Genomic DNA, 15,884 nt, shown 5'->3' with positions numbered 1-15,884 from the left:
GCTAAATGATGAACTAGCACTCGGCTGAGCCCTCAAGGGTGAACACGTTGTTACTGTAGCCTCTCACACAAGGCAGCACAAACACGAGGGAGGGGAAATAGCACAGCAGACAGAGACAAACACACACTTTGTGTGTGTGGGAGAGAGAGAGATGCACACTGCCCCTTTAAGTAAGTTGACCCACTCTTAAGTGCATTGTCTTTTTAAGTGGATCAGGAAGTTTAGACAGCAGCTGCTGCCCCAGGCTCTCTCTGTCTGTATCCCCTCCCTGCTCTCCCTCCCTGAAAAAGGGTAAGCAGGGTGCAGGAGCGGGGGGGCACCCTGACATTAGTCCTTCCCTTCCCCCCTGCACAGCAAGCAGGAGTCTCTGGGAGCAGCCCCAAGGCAGAGGACAGGAGCAGCACAGAGCAGTGGAGGGAGGGACAGCTGAAGTGCCTGCTGGGTGGCTGCAGCACATGGAACTTAGGGAACTTAGCTAGCTGCAATGGGCTGCTCTTCCTGCAAGCAGTGGACAAAACAGGCGGCTGCCAAACGAGTTAGAAGGGAGCATTGCACAACTTTAAACGAGCATGTTCCCTAATTGATCAGCAACGTAACAACATTAACAGGGACGACTCTAAGTGAGGAGTTACTGTAGATTATTTACACCAGTGTAACAAAGTAGAATTTGGTCTAGCAAGATTTTGGCCCATAATTTGTACCGATGGTCTAACTATTTTTCCTGCTGTCGTTTTAGTCAAACCTTCACAGCCTCACTGTAGCTTACGGGGAACCCCTGAGACAGGCCACCTTGTCTCTCTCTCCTGCTATTCTGAAGAAGGGATGCCTGCGCCTACATACCAGTGGTATAAAGTATCAGGGGAGACCCTCAAACCCATGACAGAACAACTCAGTGAGTAACCTCCTCAGTTCTAGTGTGTGACATGCAAGACCTAGAGTGTGATGGCTTGAACCATGCATTCAATATTCTAGTCAATAAAGAAAAGAATGCATTTCCCCGCTGTGTGTGCAATAATGAGGATTGAATTTATTTTTACCTATCAAAAATTCCTAACAGCCATTAAAGAAATGCATTAGCCCGGTTTTGTCGATTTTACAATAAATGATACAGCTGGCCTCAGAGAAGATAATTATGTTAAAAAAATATTCCTGCCTGTGCTACTAATTACATCTCAGGGCATTACAATGAAAAGAACTGCAACAATCTAATTTATTGCCCTTTTTTTTTTTTTTTTTTTTTTTTTTTTTTAAATCTCACTTACCTTGGAGTGAGTGAGATGCAAATTTATACTAAACTTATACTCAGTGGAACTCAAATTGTAGTTTTGTTTTTTAGGCCCCCGTTGTGAAAACACTTCAGTGTGTGCATAACTTTACACCTGCAAGAGATCCCATTGGCTTCAATGGTATTACCCAAATGAGTAAAGTTACACACATGCTTCTATGTTTGCAGGATAGGGGACCTGGTTCTCATACATGTAATGTGATGCTGCAGAGTTCTCTGTAAAATGATGCAACAATTATTTTCAAGAAAGACAAATGGTTCTAAATAGATTTTTTAAGGAAATCCCTTATTTAAATGCTGCAAAATTTACAGTACAACCTCCCATGCCTTGTAATAATCCATATTATTTTTATTCAATAAATACAAGTAATTACCCATATAGTATATAAACATGCATGTACATATATGTTTTCCATTTGTCACAGATACAAAAACTGGGCTTTTGATTATTGGTAATCTCACCACCTTTGAAACTGGATACTACCGGTGCACAGCTACTAACAGCCTTGGATACAGCAGCTGTGAAGTTGACTTGACTGCAGCACGTGAGTTAATCATATGAATGGAATAAAATGTGCTTTACATAAAACATAATCAGAATGACAAAAATAGCTTCCATTTTTTAAAGGTAAGCTGTTTTGGAAAAGAATGGGGTTGGTGGTCAGGAGGTCCTCAGTTCTCAACTCAACTGGGCCTTGTGTGGCTTTGGGAAAGTCATTTAACCTCTCTGCCTCCATCTTCGTCCTGTAAAATTGGGATACTAATGTATACTTAGCAACATATCTCACAGGAGCATTGTGATGCTTAATTAGCTAATGTTCCTAAACTACTTTAAATATCTAACACACTATACAAATGCTAATATAACACCACACCCTTGACTGAGTTGTCAGCAGTAGGGATCTGAATCCAGAACCTCTGGATCTAAAACCACAAGCATCTACAGTATGAGTTAACTGACAGACCTAGCTCTGTTAGATGGAAGGCTGTAGCAGCCTCACAAACCTCTGTGTGGTCCAGCCAGTAGAGGGGGACAGAGAGCAACACTGAGTAAGCATCCTGAGTTATACACACCTCCTGTCTAAGGAGATCCACCCATTTCAAATCTCTGCATGGATGAGCACTTTGTAATTCCCCATCCCTGGCTGGTTTATCAGCAGTGGGAATTGGAACTTGGATCTCTGGATCTAAACACGAGCCTCCAACTGGCTTTGACCAACGAGATCCAGGCCTTAGGTGAGCTTGAAGTGAGTAGACAATCCCAATGGGGCCTAGAACACTTCACAAACACCACTGAAATGCTCCAGTCTATGGAGTGGAGTGTTGCAGCTGTTTCATAGTGTAACATGAGGCTGGAAAGAAAGACAAGTACCTTACTCCAATTGTTCTCAGTCTGTGGCCTATCAGGGCAATGTGTGACCTTTCCTGGTAGTCAGTAGAATTAAATGTTCTGAAGAACGCAGCAATAGGGGTTTGGGGTGGGTCCTTGAGATAATTTCTCTCTTAGTGGTCTGTAAAATAAAAAAATTGCCTTGCTCAAATGAAACTGCCAGGGAGATGTTGGTAGATAGACCGTAATGATGGGAATTGGAACTTGGATAGGACATCAAGGCTAACACCCATGAAAATGATCCTTAGTGATCATAGATAGGCAGGTCTGCATTTTATCTCTCAACAAAAAATGGGAGACAGAGGCCATCCAGAATTAAAACCTTGTTTGCAAGGGTTGAAGAGCCAACAGCCCTCCATATTGTCAGACAGCAACGATCTTCTCTCTCCTGTAGCCAGTCATAAAAGTGGGGAATGGATTATTTAGGTTTGTTGAGCATCCCACTTCTCTCTGTCTGCTTGGATAGAGAACAGCTAGCAATATAGTGCCACGTAGCAAGAAGCGGGGAGGCAAAGAATAGTGAAAGCCTGACTCCTCCCTCTCCTAAAAGCATGGATTTTAGTTTTCAGCTCTTTGAACCCAATATCTTCTTTCCATGAGGCACCCCTTCAATGGGATTCTCTCTATACTTGTGGCTTTTTTAATTAACACTGTGCACCTATTTTCCAGATTCAGAAGGGTGGTCTCATTGCTGGAGCATTAATTGGAGCAATTCTGGGAGCAGTTGTTATCTGCATTATTGTCTTGGTTTTTAATCAAGAGGGAGAAGAAAAAGGAGAGAAAAGAGAAAGCAGCAAATAGTGAAATGCGGTAAGAATTTCTGTTTGCTTGATTTTAAGATAACATTTCCTGGCCAACCCTCTCAAACAGAGAAGGTCGAGATGGATCCAAAGCAAAACTTCTCTACTGCAAAGGTTTCTTTGAGACTAAGTCAAATATGGTGCAATAACATTTACAAATAAGACTATTTATTTTTGTCTCACTTTGAAACTGTTATTTATAGCTTCTTGCAGTGTTGGTCCCAGGATATCAGAGAGACAAGGTGGGCGAGGTATTATTCTATTCTTTTTTCTTCTCCTCTTGCTTAAAAACTTGACAATAATGCAGCTAATGCCTCACTTCACCTTGTCTCTCTCATTATAGCTTCAACAGGTAGAGACTGACAGAGTCCCACATCAAAATATCCCACAGCTCAGTGGCTAGATCCACTCTCCTGACAGGTCTGGGAGACTATTATTTAAATCTTTTCCCCTCCGAGGCAGAGGTGAGTATTGAACCTGAGTCTCCCATATCTGAAGTGAATGCTCTAACCACTGGCCAAAAGTTATACAGTGGGTAGCATCATCACCCCCTCCAACTGAATTGTGAATGGAAACTGATCCAGTAGGTGGCCTCTGAGCAAGCCTACCAGATCACACCCGCAGGCAAGAGAGGTGATCCTCCGCCTATTTTCCTCCCATTTGTGGATTGGGCTGAGGCTCATGCAGGAGACAGGCATCTGGACTCCTGGAGTGAGGCAGCAGCATGCATGTCCAGAAGCGGAGACTTAGGTGCCTAGGGGAACTTTTACCATGAAAATTAAGGTGCCTGGTAGGTTTACCCTCTTTGTACCCTGTATTTTCTCCATGAACATACTTCTACAGAGCAAACAAGTCACCTTGCAATCTTCTTTTGAATAATATAAACACATTGAGCACCACAAATTTCTCATGGTAGGTCATTTTCACAGCCCTCAAATCACTTTTGTGGCTCTTTTCTGTACCCTCTCCAATTTTTCAATATCCTTTGCAAGTGTGGACATCAGAACAAGACACAGTATCTAGTACTGGTCTCACCATTGCCATATACAGAAGTAAAAATCATCTCCCTTATTCCTATGCAATACTCCTGCTTATACATCCAAGGGACTGCATTAGTGCATTTCGGCCCATGGCATTGTATTAGGAACTCATGTTCAGTTGTTTGTCCACTGTAACTCCTACATTTTTTTTCAGTGTCACTGCTTTTCAGGATGCAGCCCACCATTCCATTGGCCTGGCCTGCTGCTTTTTTTCCTGGATGTATGACCTTGCATTTAGCGGTATTAAAATGCACATTTGAATGGACCAGCTTGCCAAATGATTCAATCCCTGTGTCCGACTGGCACCTCTCATCATTATTTACAACTCTGCCAGTCTTTGTGTTATCAGAAAATTGTATCATAATACTTTTATATACAATGGGGGAGCTCTAGGTATAATATAAATAATCATTACTATCAGCCACTAGGTCAGGGTTTCCAGATGCTCCTTTTGGGAAGCTCTATTATGGAGAGGATTTCAATTTGTTATTAATTAGTTCTATCGTCATCTTGTTTTCCTGCAGACCAATGACTCAGAAACAACAGGCAAATGCGGAATATGCTAATATACCCACCCAAGAAAATGAGTCTGTTGCCACAGCTACACCAAGCAGAGAAGCTAATGCAGCAAATGAATACTCTACGGCTGCGGAAACTGCTGCCTCTGGAATGCCTGAAAACGATGAGATGCAAGGAGTGGAGACACAAGCGAGAGCCTAAAAATTCTATTGCAATTTCCTTATCTGCTATGAACCCCATCTTCAAAAATGTTGGTATTGAATTAACGCAGGAAGTAGTGTGGTTACAACCCACACACCTGCATTTGTGATATTAATCACAAGGTGGGAGTTTGAAGGTCATGCCTTCAACTATCCAAGAAGTACGCATATGATGGCCTCATTTTTCAATTTTGTTATTGCACTTATTAACTATCTAGCTATGACTGTGTACCAAATATGAATGACAGCATAGCTAATAACTCCATTTATCCACCCCATTTGAGAATATTATTATTAAATGGGTTTGGAAAGACAGACAACACTGGAGGCTTTCTTATTGGCTGCTGGTGAAGCTATGTGATGGCTTGTAAACACAGGAGTCCCTTTTTCTGAAAGAAAATGGTCACTGCCACGCACACTGAAGTGTTGCATGTGCTGAGAATGACACAGGACGACTGTCTTAGCAAATACATTACAGTATCTAAGGACCTGATCCCACATCTTGGAAATCAATGAGAGTTTGGCCACTGACTTCAACAGGTGCAGGAGCAGACTCTTAGAGCATGTGTTCATATCTGCCTCTAGCAGCCATCCCCAGGAACAGTGAAAGCCTGCCTCTCACTGGCAGCTAACGCAGTTACATCTTTAACTAAAGAAGTACTTTGGTAGGAATGTTGCTGAAGTTCCTGGGTTCAGTCATCACTGATGATCAAAGTCCATATCAATGGCTCATTAACCAAAACAAGAGGGTATCAACATTTGAGGCAAACTCAGAAATTCAGACTGATGAGGTGCTAATTATGATCTGTACTATAAAAGAGGGTTCAGTTTTGGCTAACTAATATTATTGGTTACTAACATATCCCAGGGATAGGTCAGTGGTTTGGAGTGTTGGCCTGCTAAACCCAGGGTTGTGAGTTCAATCCTTGAGAGGGCCAGTTGGGGATTGGCCATGCTTTGAGCAGGGGGTTGGACTAGATGATCTCCTAAGGTCCCTTCCAACCCTAATAATCTATGATTTATAAAATTCCATGTCTATCACTTAGCTGCACTCTAGTGAGTTCTCTTTATACATACAGACACTTAAATTCCACATGCCATCGTACAATGTACTCGGCCACATTTTTCAGTTTTGTTGCCTCAGTTTAAAATTGACTGGACAAGATGACAGGGTGAAATCCTGAACTTGCTGAAGTCAATGGCAAAATCTCCAGTGCAGTCAACAGTGCCAGGATTTCACTCTAGGGGGCACCCAAGCCCAAATAACTAAAATGTCTGGGCCAAATCTGAAGTCATTACTCAGAGCTGTCTCTGCAGGCAAAACTCCCATTAATTTTAATGGATATTTTTCCTGACCAAAGACTGCAGGTTTGGGTCCTTAAATTCCATAATCATTATGAGGTTACCTGAAATTTTCAGTGATCTTATTGAAGTTGCCTTGTGAGTACAACAAAAAAACTATAGTACTAAAGCTATCTCACTAGGGGATAAAAAAAAGTAATGAGGGCAATCTGCTCATGATTATATTTCATTCCTCACCACAAGTGAAAAATATTTCAAGTGAATTACAAGACAGAAGGAGCCCTCTACCTAGCTAACAATACTATAACACTTCATTAGTAAAACGTTTCCACGCTAATAGGCAAAGCCTATGTAGCATTTTGGCGCCTCCTATCATGCAAAATACAAGTGATTATATCAGTGACCCTGTTTAGCTACATTTTTTTTCTAAAACTGATTTTCTCATTCCTCAGGTTTCATATGGACATTGTAAAAAAACTACCTACTGCACTTTGGCCTTTTGGCACTATAAAATACCATGGTCTTCATTTTATATGCATATGTGTAATCGTACAATTAACATGTCTTCTGTTTTCTTCAGCTGATTTTTTTGCTTTTTCCTCTTAACATAATTTAGTAAGCTAAGTTAGCAAGGCGAAAGAGGTTACTATGATTTCTGCAATCATACAGGTCATTTGAATATTCACAGGAACTACTCCTAGTCACATTTGCTGAACACAAATGGATCTGCAGCCTACAAAAATTAATTGCAAATAAAGCACGACAGCAGTTCTCAGGCAAATATAAAAAAGCTAACTTCCTAACACCAATTTCAATGCACCTCTACTTAAAAAGCTAGATTGACTCTGGGGGAGGGCAAGTGTGGAGGTATTTTCAGACAAATAGTAAGTTTACTTGGGTGTATTTTACTAAAGGAGGTTGATATGTTTCTTACCATTTTGGGATGCACCCAGATATGATTGCAGCTGAGCTGGCTTCAAAGATATGGGTTATTATGATGTAGGATTATAACTGTGCTTTTGCTTTCCAGTGAACATCCTGGCAAATTAAATAAAAGAATAATCATGTTTGTAGAGCACAGAAACCCATGAAGAGCTGCATGAGTGGTGGAGGCTATTTTTCAGAACTTTGCTCTGATACAGTAGACTTTCTTTCTTGTGTGACCCAACTATCCTCTCCAGGGAGATGGGGGAATGTTATTATGTGCCATGGAGCCACAGGGTCTGGTCTATGCCCCAGACTGTACCCAGTCTGCAGAGAGTGACCCCTTTAATGGGCAAGGCCCCAAGGACCTTCACAGTTCCAAACGGGCAGGTCCAAGGCCTCCATGACTGAGCACCAGCAATCCCTGTCTCTCTCCTTGGCTCCCTGCAGCGAATCCAACCAAGTCAAGAGTCCTGCGGAGGCTTGTGCCAGTCCCTTCAGGACAGAATGCTTACAGCAAGACAGGCAGCCTTTCAAACAAGGTAACAGTTTATCATCACCTGGCGCACAGATTCTGAAAGTCCTTAGGTGAGCACACAGAGGCAGCAGTTAAGCAATAGTCTACTGTAGTCAAACCAGTGCCTTGATAAGCCCTCTCTGGCCCTTTTTTGTCTCCTCTGGTCTGGCCACTTAAGTCCCTCCAAATGCCCCCTTCTTCCAGTCCCTCTGTTGATTTGGGTCAGGTCAAGACTTTTTTTTTTTTTTTTAAAAGTGGCTATTCATTCCCTGCCCCGCAATGCAATGTACAGAAGGAAACTGAGGCATACCTAGGATTCATACAATTATTACAGAAAATTCCCACTTCGTCACACTAGGGAAGCTCTATATAAAAAGTCACACAATGTCTCTGAGCCATTATCTCCTGGCGAAAGCAGGATTCATAGACTGACACAGGAGTGTAGCAACCTGTCTTTGACCTGAAAAGATCCCAAATAGCCATACAGAATTCCTCCCCACCCCCTTTACAGCTCAGATTGCAGTAGTACTCACCTCTCCCCTAGTACCAATGGCTGATGCACAAGTCATGCATCACTTGTCTCTCTACTTTTAACCCGTCCCCACGCAGGGGTCTTCGAGGGCAGGGAATGTGAGTTGTTGCAATGAGCGAGCATTAAGCACCTGCTGTAAATACTGTTAAATTGCCAGAGACAAAGCAATATAAAAGCTACGTCTCTGTTCCCTTCTGTCCTACTGTAACCCATCTCCCATAGAGCTGCACAGTTTTGATGACACGCTGGCTTCACTCCTCTCCTACAACAGCTTTAGGGGAATTAGAGTAAGAATTTCACTCCTTGCAACAAGGTACTCATACTTGTAGATGCTTAACAGACTTAGTTATTTACATAAACCCAAGCCAAAGATACTTTACGCATCTGAAAGCTCAAACCTTCGACATTTTAATACTTAACTCTATCATCACAAAAACTTACACAACGGTTAGAATATGTAATCATTCTGTTTTAGCTTGAGTCTATATTTCTCTCCATATAACCCTTTGCAGTAATATTATACAACACAGGGTTAGGATATAAGAACAAAGGTTATAGTCCTTACTTCTGGACGTTCCTGGAATTTAGTATTTAAGAGATGCAGGCTGAAAAGCATCTTAGCCAAAATCACTGGTTTCTCTCTCAATGCAATTTTGCATGTCAACAGGTTTTTATTAAAGAGCAAGTTTTGCTTGGACCCTGCCACTCTCTCCTGAGAAAATTTAAAACTGCATTTTATTTTCTGGTGTGGAGAGATCACTTGTATGAAGTGTTCAGATAGAATTTTCTGGTTTGCTGTACAATTGTTGGTAGGAAACTGCATCACTTAGTCCCTTATACAGTAAGCAGTTATATTGTGGAAGTTTTATTATTTGGTTTGTAATTTTGCCTTGTAACTGAAGGATAGCCTGATTTTAGGACATGCGTCTCTCTCCCCCACATCTCAGCTCTGGCAATATTTCAGCTTACTGATTGGCTCTTTTTATGACTTATGTGCATAAGTGATTAGCTACGATACAGATTCTTTGTATAGTAAGTTTAATAAAGTTTGCCGTTACAAAACTTTATTATATTGTTAACTACAGAAGTTTGTTAAATGAGCAATCTAACCCCACCCAAACAAAAAAATCACCAAAAACTGCGCATGCGTGGGAGGGGGAGGCGGTGGGTGGTCTAAGAAGTGCTCACTGCACCTGTTAAACAATTCTTTGCTGCTAAGTCCTGTGTTCTCAATTCTATACTTCCCTGACACTAAGTGCTTTGCCATCAGTGAATTATATGTCTCATACACTTCCTAAAGCCGTGCAGGGGCAATGTCAGCTCTGTTCAAGGATGACAACAAACAATGTAATGGCCACATAAAACGCTTTTCTTTTACCCATTCAGTGTTCATCATCAGCAAATGTAAGACATGGGTCAGTGCCAAGGCGAGAAGGAGAAGCCATCAAATGCTTGGTTAGCAGAGAAACCACAGGACTGCATCACTTCATTGGTTTACTCCTCTGACAAAGAATGGTCCGGAGGGGAAGCCAACAGCCATGGAATCCAGTCACAGTAAAAAGTACTATCTGTTCATAGCATATGAATATAACTTTATTCAACTCGACTCTCCAAGAAAGGAGAATGTGAGGGAGGATACGCTACTGCTCCCACTACTCTGAAAGTTCACATTTAGGAATATGATTTTACTGGAAATTGTCTTACCATGAAGCTTCTTTTCACCTGAATCAAAGCTAGCTCACAGCTAAGTCTGAGTTCCTCTGCCCCCCAGACAAGAGAGACAAGGAATGAGTGGACTGGTGACAGTTTGACCTCTGAGAAGTGTTCCTATTCCAAAAGAGTTCAGCTCCCAAGTTATGAACGTGCATGGCTGTGGTCCTCCTGGAAAGAGGATGACTTTCCAGAAGAACTGGTTTCGCAGAAAGACCAGTTTTATTTCCCAAGTATTCATGGAACTAGAAGGAGCTATCTGCTGGAAGGCCCTTGTGCAGGCCACGTAATCACAGCAAGGAAATTCAAAGAAAGCTAGTAAAGTGATAACTCTCACTACAGGGACAACAACCTCAGGGCACTGCTTGGAACTTTTGTTACAACGATCACCTACGAGGCTATTCGCTATTCGTACAAAGACCAGTACATGCCGGCATGAACATGTCTTTCAGTCACACAACAATTTTATAACTAAGGAATCAGAAGTTGCTGCTGGTAAATAAGGGTGCCCTGGACCATTGATATGAAAAAGGTGAATAGCACATTAAAGTCATAAAGAATATTACACAGTGGGTATGCAACACAACCACCAGCACTGACAGAAGATAAATGAGAGAACTAACAAGTAAAAAGAAAGAAAATTCAATGAGATTCAGCTAGTACATCTAAGGAAAAAAAATCCAGGACACAGTACTCAATGGGCAACACACACACTTAAAAGCTGGAATATTAAATAAAGGCACAAGATGATAGCAGATAGTGAAATTAAATGGGAGCTCGCAGTGAGACATACTGGGCCAGCAGAAAGCAATGTAATTAGATGACTGTCTCCGCAGGGGCACTAGCAAGTCTGCATGTACATTACTAGACACAGTTTGAGCATCTCATTACCAGGAAGCATTTGACAAACTGAAAGGAACATCACAGGCTAGAGGGCCAGACAGACCAGGCAATAAGGATGTATTGAGAGTGAAGTATTCCTAGCTATGCCAAAAGGGGGTTTGACGAATGAAAGGGGTGACAAATAGAATTAACCTCTAGAAGTAGTTGAACAGTAGTTTAGATAACAAGGAGGGAGAAGAATAGTTTACAGTGGTCTGAAGTGAAATAAGAATTGGATTAAACTAAAAAACAAAATATGTAATATGAAGAAAAAAGGCAAAAAACGCCAGTTCCTTTACAAGATGCAGAACTGATTGGAAATTTTCTAACGGAATTTTTTTTTGAGAACTGTTTTCTGCTGACTCTGTTTTCTGTGTTTGCCCGGCAGGCTCCACAGCAGCCTGCCGGGCAAACTGACTTTGAAATTTGGCTTCCGGAGCTCCCAAAATAAGCACCCCTGATATCCCCATCAGGTGGGCTGCTGAGAAGCCAGCAGCCTGTATGCCCTGGGATCCCCAGCTCCTCGGTAACTCATCTGGGTAGGCAGCCTGGGATTCCAAGAAGCATATTTCATTTTGGAAACATTTACAACATTCCCGCTATAGAAGTTTTTTTTTGTTTTTTTTTAAACAGAATTTCAATTTCATTTTCTGGCCAGCTGTAACGAAAAGTAATATTAGACTGCTAGGTGTCCAAAGCAAACCTAATTTTGAATGACTCAAGCAGCAGGTCTGAACACAATATACTATAACGAAACATCCTCACACCAGACCCTGTAAAACAGAAAAGAACCTAACAGGTTTCTTCCCATTCCAATTTATAAGAGTAACAATAATTTCACATGAAACAAGACACAACTTAAAAGTGCTGACTGGTTTAATTAACAGGCAATTAGAAGAAATGCACTTGGCAGTACAATTGAAGGGTATGGATATATACCCCTGCATATATTATATGTGCACATTATAACAACATTGAAGACATCACCATTAAGCTATCAAAATATTAAGGTAATGGTCTTAAATGGGTGCATCAGGAATGGAATTCAAGTCATAACTCATCCAGTACTGCTACCCTTCCACCAATCTTTTAAGTACAGTTCCCAGGCCACCTTTTGACACTTTCAGTGGGGTCTTTTCTTCTTTATTCTCAATGTAAATACTTGCACCATGTGACACCAACAGCTTTGCCTCATCCACTCTCTCTTCATCGCAGGCTAAATGGCTGCAACAAAAACAAGAAACACATGAACACTGCCAACTCTTCCAAGTTTAAAGTGCCAGTGACTAAGGAGTTTATATATAGCTACAATTGAAGTGACACGGATGTTTCACGGGGGTAGGAGGTAGACGTAAAGGAATATGAGGAAAGAGCACACACAATTCCAAGCATGAACACAGAGTTCAAAGCCTGTTCCCAGTCATTCCACTGCCATTAGACAGCTTGAGTATTTCCCCAAGGCTACTATCTTCTCAAGCCCAAGACCATTTCAACACTAGACTGTAGCCCCACTGAGGCAGCCAGTTTTGGGAAGTCAAAAAAGCTCCAATAGCTGAACCTCAATTATGCAACACACACAAGTAGTCTCCACATGCATTGAGATAACTGCAATTGAAAAAATACACAGCAACTATATCACTTTTATCTGTCATTGGTCAATTGGCATTAGATTTTTAAAAATATAAACTGACATTATTGCACAACGATAGCAAACAGAATGCAATTATTCCTTAAACACTACAAGTGAAATCCTCGTTCCCATTTTAGTCAAATGGGAGTTTTGCCATCAACTTAAATTTTGCCGTAAGAGTTTACATATGGATAGTGCCCTAGATACATGCATCTCAAATACTGGACCAACTGCATTCAACTTCTGCTTGTTTGTTAATAGTAGTAGGACTGCCAATTGCAGTTAAATCTCACAATTAACTAAAACAAATTAATTGTGATTAATTGCAGTTTTAGATTTAGACTTCTGATTCTTAAACCTGGGGTCGAGTACTGTAGCTATCTTTAGAAATTTCACCTGGGTATCTCCTTTGCATTTTGTCAAATCTGCAGTGAAAGTGTTCTTAAAATGCACAACGTGTGCTGGGTCATCATGAGACTGCTATAACATGAAATATATGGCAGAATGCAGGTAAAACAGCAGGAAACATACAATTCTCCCCCTAGGAGTTCAGTCATAAATGTAATTAATGAATTATTTTTTTCACCGAGCGTCATCATCATGGAAGCATGTCCTCTGGAATGGTGGCCAAAGCATGAAGAAGCATACAAATGTATAGCATATCTGGCATGTAAATACTTTGCAATGCCAGCTACAAAAGGGCCATGCGAACACCTGCTCTCACTGTCAGTGACACTGCAAATAAGAAACAGACAGCATTATCTCCCGTAAACCGAAACAAACTTGTTTGTCTCAGTGATTGGCTGAACAAGAAATAGGACTGAGTGGACTTGTAGGTGTTAAAATTTCACATTGTTTAGTTTTTGAGTGGTTACATAACAAAAAAAAAATCTACATTGGTAAGTTGCACTTTCACGATAAAGAGACTGCACAACAGTGCTTGTATAAGGTGAATTGAAAAATACTATTTGTTTTGTTTATCATTTTTAAAGTATAAATATTTATATTATAAATTTTGCTTACAAAGTGAGCACTGTACACATTGTAGTCTGTGTTGTAATTGAAATCAATATATTTGAAAATGTAGAAAACATCCAAAAATATGTAATGCATTTCAATTGGTATTCTATTATTTAATGGTGCAATTAAAACGGTCACTTATCGCAATTAATTTTTTTGAGTTAATCACGAGTTAACTGTTAATTGACAGCCCTACAGAAGATTAACAGAATAGCTTTGTCTAGCACTCACACTGCAGGCATATTGTCTACCCTAACGGTTCTCAACCTGCGGCCTAATTAACACACAGCTGCAGCCCAGCTCAGCTGTATGCTAAAAGCTGGCCCATGTGCCAAGTCCCAGGCTCCTGGCTACCTGGTGAGGAGGGGTCCAGGCTGCCCTGCCACCCAGCAGGGCAGGTGGGAACTACGCAGTGCGGGGGCAGGCATCCGGGGTCGAGGCAGGCAGCTGACCCCACGGGGTCTTGGGCAGCCAGACTGCCCCGCAAGTTCTGGGGTCCAGGCTACTGCTGCCCTGCCACCCAGCCCAGGTCATACATTGTGCGCTGCATAATAAGTTGAGAACCACTGGTCTACCCTCTACGTTCAGTAGAGTTGAATTACTGAGTGATTTGTTACTGTAACTAGGTTTTATGCTTCACCTGGGAAACATGTAGAAAAGTCTCTAGTATGTATTTAAAAAAAAAAATTTTTAAACATGGTGGCTGGAAATAAGTGAAACATCTTGTTACACTTCTTTAAAGCTTTCTGAAGGAACTGAGAGTTTGAGGATACTCGCATTTAAGTAATGGAGTTTTCAATTGAGAAGAGATTAAAAAACAGAACAGAAATGTAACATCACTTACAGAGGTGTGTTCCCTTCAGAGTCCTGTATATTCACAGACGCTTTATACTGTAGTAGGATCTGTATCATTTTTAGATTTCCTTTAGCTGCTGCTCTGTGTAATGGAGTGGATTCTAAGTGGTCCATTGCATCAGGATCAGCTCTATTCTCTAACAGCATAACTGCAATCTAAGCATGCAGGGAAATGTGGGGGAAAAAAAAATCACCTAAATGATCATTTTATTGACACTACAAAGGAAAAGCAAGACCTGATAACATATGAAACCATACCTCTTGTCTATTTCTGGAGGCTGCATAATGCAGAGGTGTACAGCCATTTTGATTAACAACGTTCACTTGAGCACCTTTTCCAATCAGAGCTTTCACAATTTCATCACGGCCTGCTGAAGCTGCAATATGGAGAGGAGTCCAGCCAGACTAGAGAGGCAGGAAAAAATAGTTTAAACCCTACAACTGCAAGAAAAAAGCCGCAGGACACTAGTAAATCAGCCCATCAAGCCCAGAGCTGCACAGAACGTGCTCTTAAAAGCCACAGAAGAATGTTTCTAGGAATGTACAGAACTTACGTCGTCCTGGTCATTGACAGGCACGCCCAGGCCTAACAAGAAATGCACGATGTCCGTGTGTCCCGCGGAGCACGCCCAATGCAGCGCTGTTCGGTGATCCTGCACACGGGCATACACATGGCAGCATGGGTCAGCTGAGCTCCTAGCACAGGGCCCCCAGGGGAGATGGTGGGGCAGGCAGAGGAGAAAATACAGGGGAGAGAGCAGGGCCTCAGGTCTCCAGCTGAGACAGACTGACAGGCCCTCAAGAGTAAGACTGACCCCCCGCCCATACCCAAGCAGCCCAGCTCCCCCAACTCCCCAGCTCTAACCCCACTGCAGCAACTTGGCCCCACTGGGAGCCCAGTTCCCCGCACTCCGCCTCCCCACAGCAATCTGGCCCTGCCTGATGGCCAAGCCGCCCCGTTCCCCCACCGCCAGCCCTGGCCGCTGCCTCCCTCCAGCAAGCCGGTGTAAAAACGGGAGGGTTGCTCAAAGTGTCGTTACACCGGCCCAGCTGAGGGCCCCCGGCCTGACCTGGTCGGTGCGGGTGGCCAGGCTGCGGTCCTCCCTCAGCCGGTCCTGCAGCTCCTCCAGCTGCCCCGCGTAGGCCAGGTTACAGAACTCCACACTGGACACGGAGCGCTCCATACCGCGCGCTCGCCGCCCGTTCCCCCAGGCAAGGGGCGGGGCCACCCCCTTCCAGGCAGCCAATCAGAGAAGCAGGCCAGCGCGGAAGGCAGCG

The 15,884-nt window shown here is 42.4% G+C and overlaps 2 protein-coding genes across 2 annotated transcripts in view; one reads left to right on the top strand and one right to left on the bottom strand.

The window, feature by feature from the left end:
* VSIG1 (V-set and immunoglobulin domain containing 1) overlaps nucleotides 1-6,174 on the top strand; it is a 35,053-nt gene extending 28,879 nt beyond the window's left edge. Inside the window, 5 exon segments of the mRNA XM_030574379.1 lie at nucleotides 737-892; nucleotides 1,711-1,826; nucleotides 3,345-3,419; nucleotides 3,421-3,485; nucleotides 5,040-6,174. Of these exon segments, the coding sequence (XP_030430239.1) occupies nucleotides 737-892; nucleotides 1,711-1,826; nucleotides 3,345-3,419; nucleotides 3,421-3,485; nucleotides 5,040-5,235 (608 nt within the window). The 3' untranslated portion in view covers nucleotides 5,236-6,174.
* A 963-nt stretch (nucleotides 6,175-7,137) lies between these two features.
* Nucleotides 7,138-15,839, bottom strand: PSMD10 (proteasome 26S subunit, non-ATPase 10). Its single transcript, XM_030574377.1, has 5 exons — nucleotides 15,677-15,839; nucleotides 15,161-15,259; nucleotides 14,865-15,011; nucleotides 14,596-14,762; nucleotides 7,138-12,325 (listed from the first exon to the last, which is right to left on the bottom strand). The coding sequence occupies exons 1-5, from the start codon at nucleotides 15,788-15,790 to the stop codon at nucleotides 12,172-12,174; spliced, it is 681 nt and encodes a 226-aa protein (XP_030430237.1). The 5' UTR covers nucleotides 15,791-15,839; the 3' UTR covers nucleotides 7,138-12,171.
* Between the last annotated feature and the right edge of the window lie 45 nt (nucleotides 15,840-15,884).

The sequence above is a fragment of the Gopherus evgoodei genome, chromosome 9, assembly GCF_007399415.2.
Source record: "Gopherus evgoodei ecotype Sinaloan lineage chromosome 9, rGopEvg1_v1.p, whole genome shotgun sequence".
Taxonomy (NCBI): domain Eukaryota; kingdom Metazoa; phylum Chordata; order Testudines; family Testudinidae; genus Gopherus; species Gopherus evgoodei.
The sequence above is the reverse complement of the archived record's forward strand: the minus strand, read 5'-3'. Positions and strand labels throughout refer to the sequence as shown.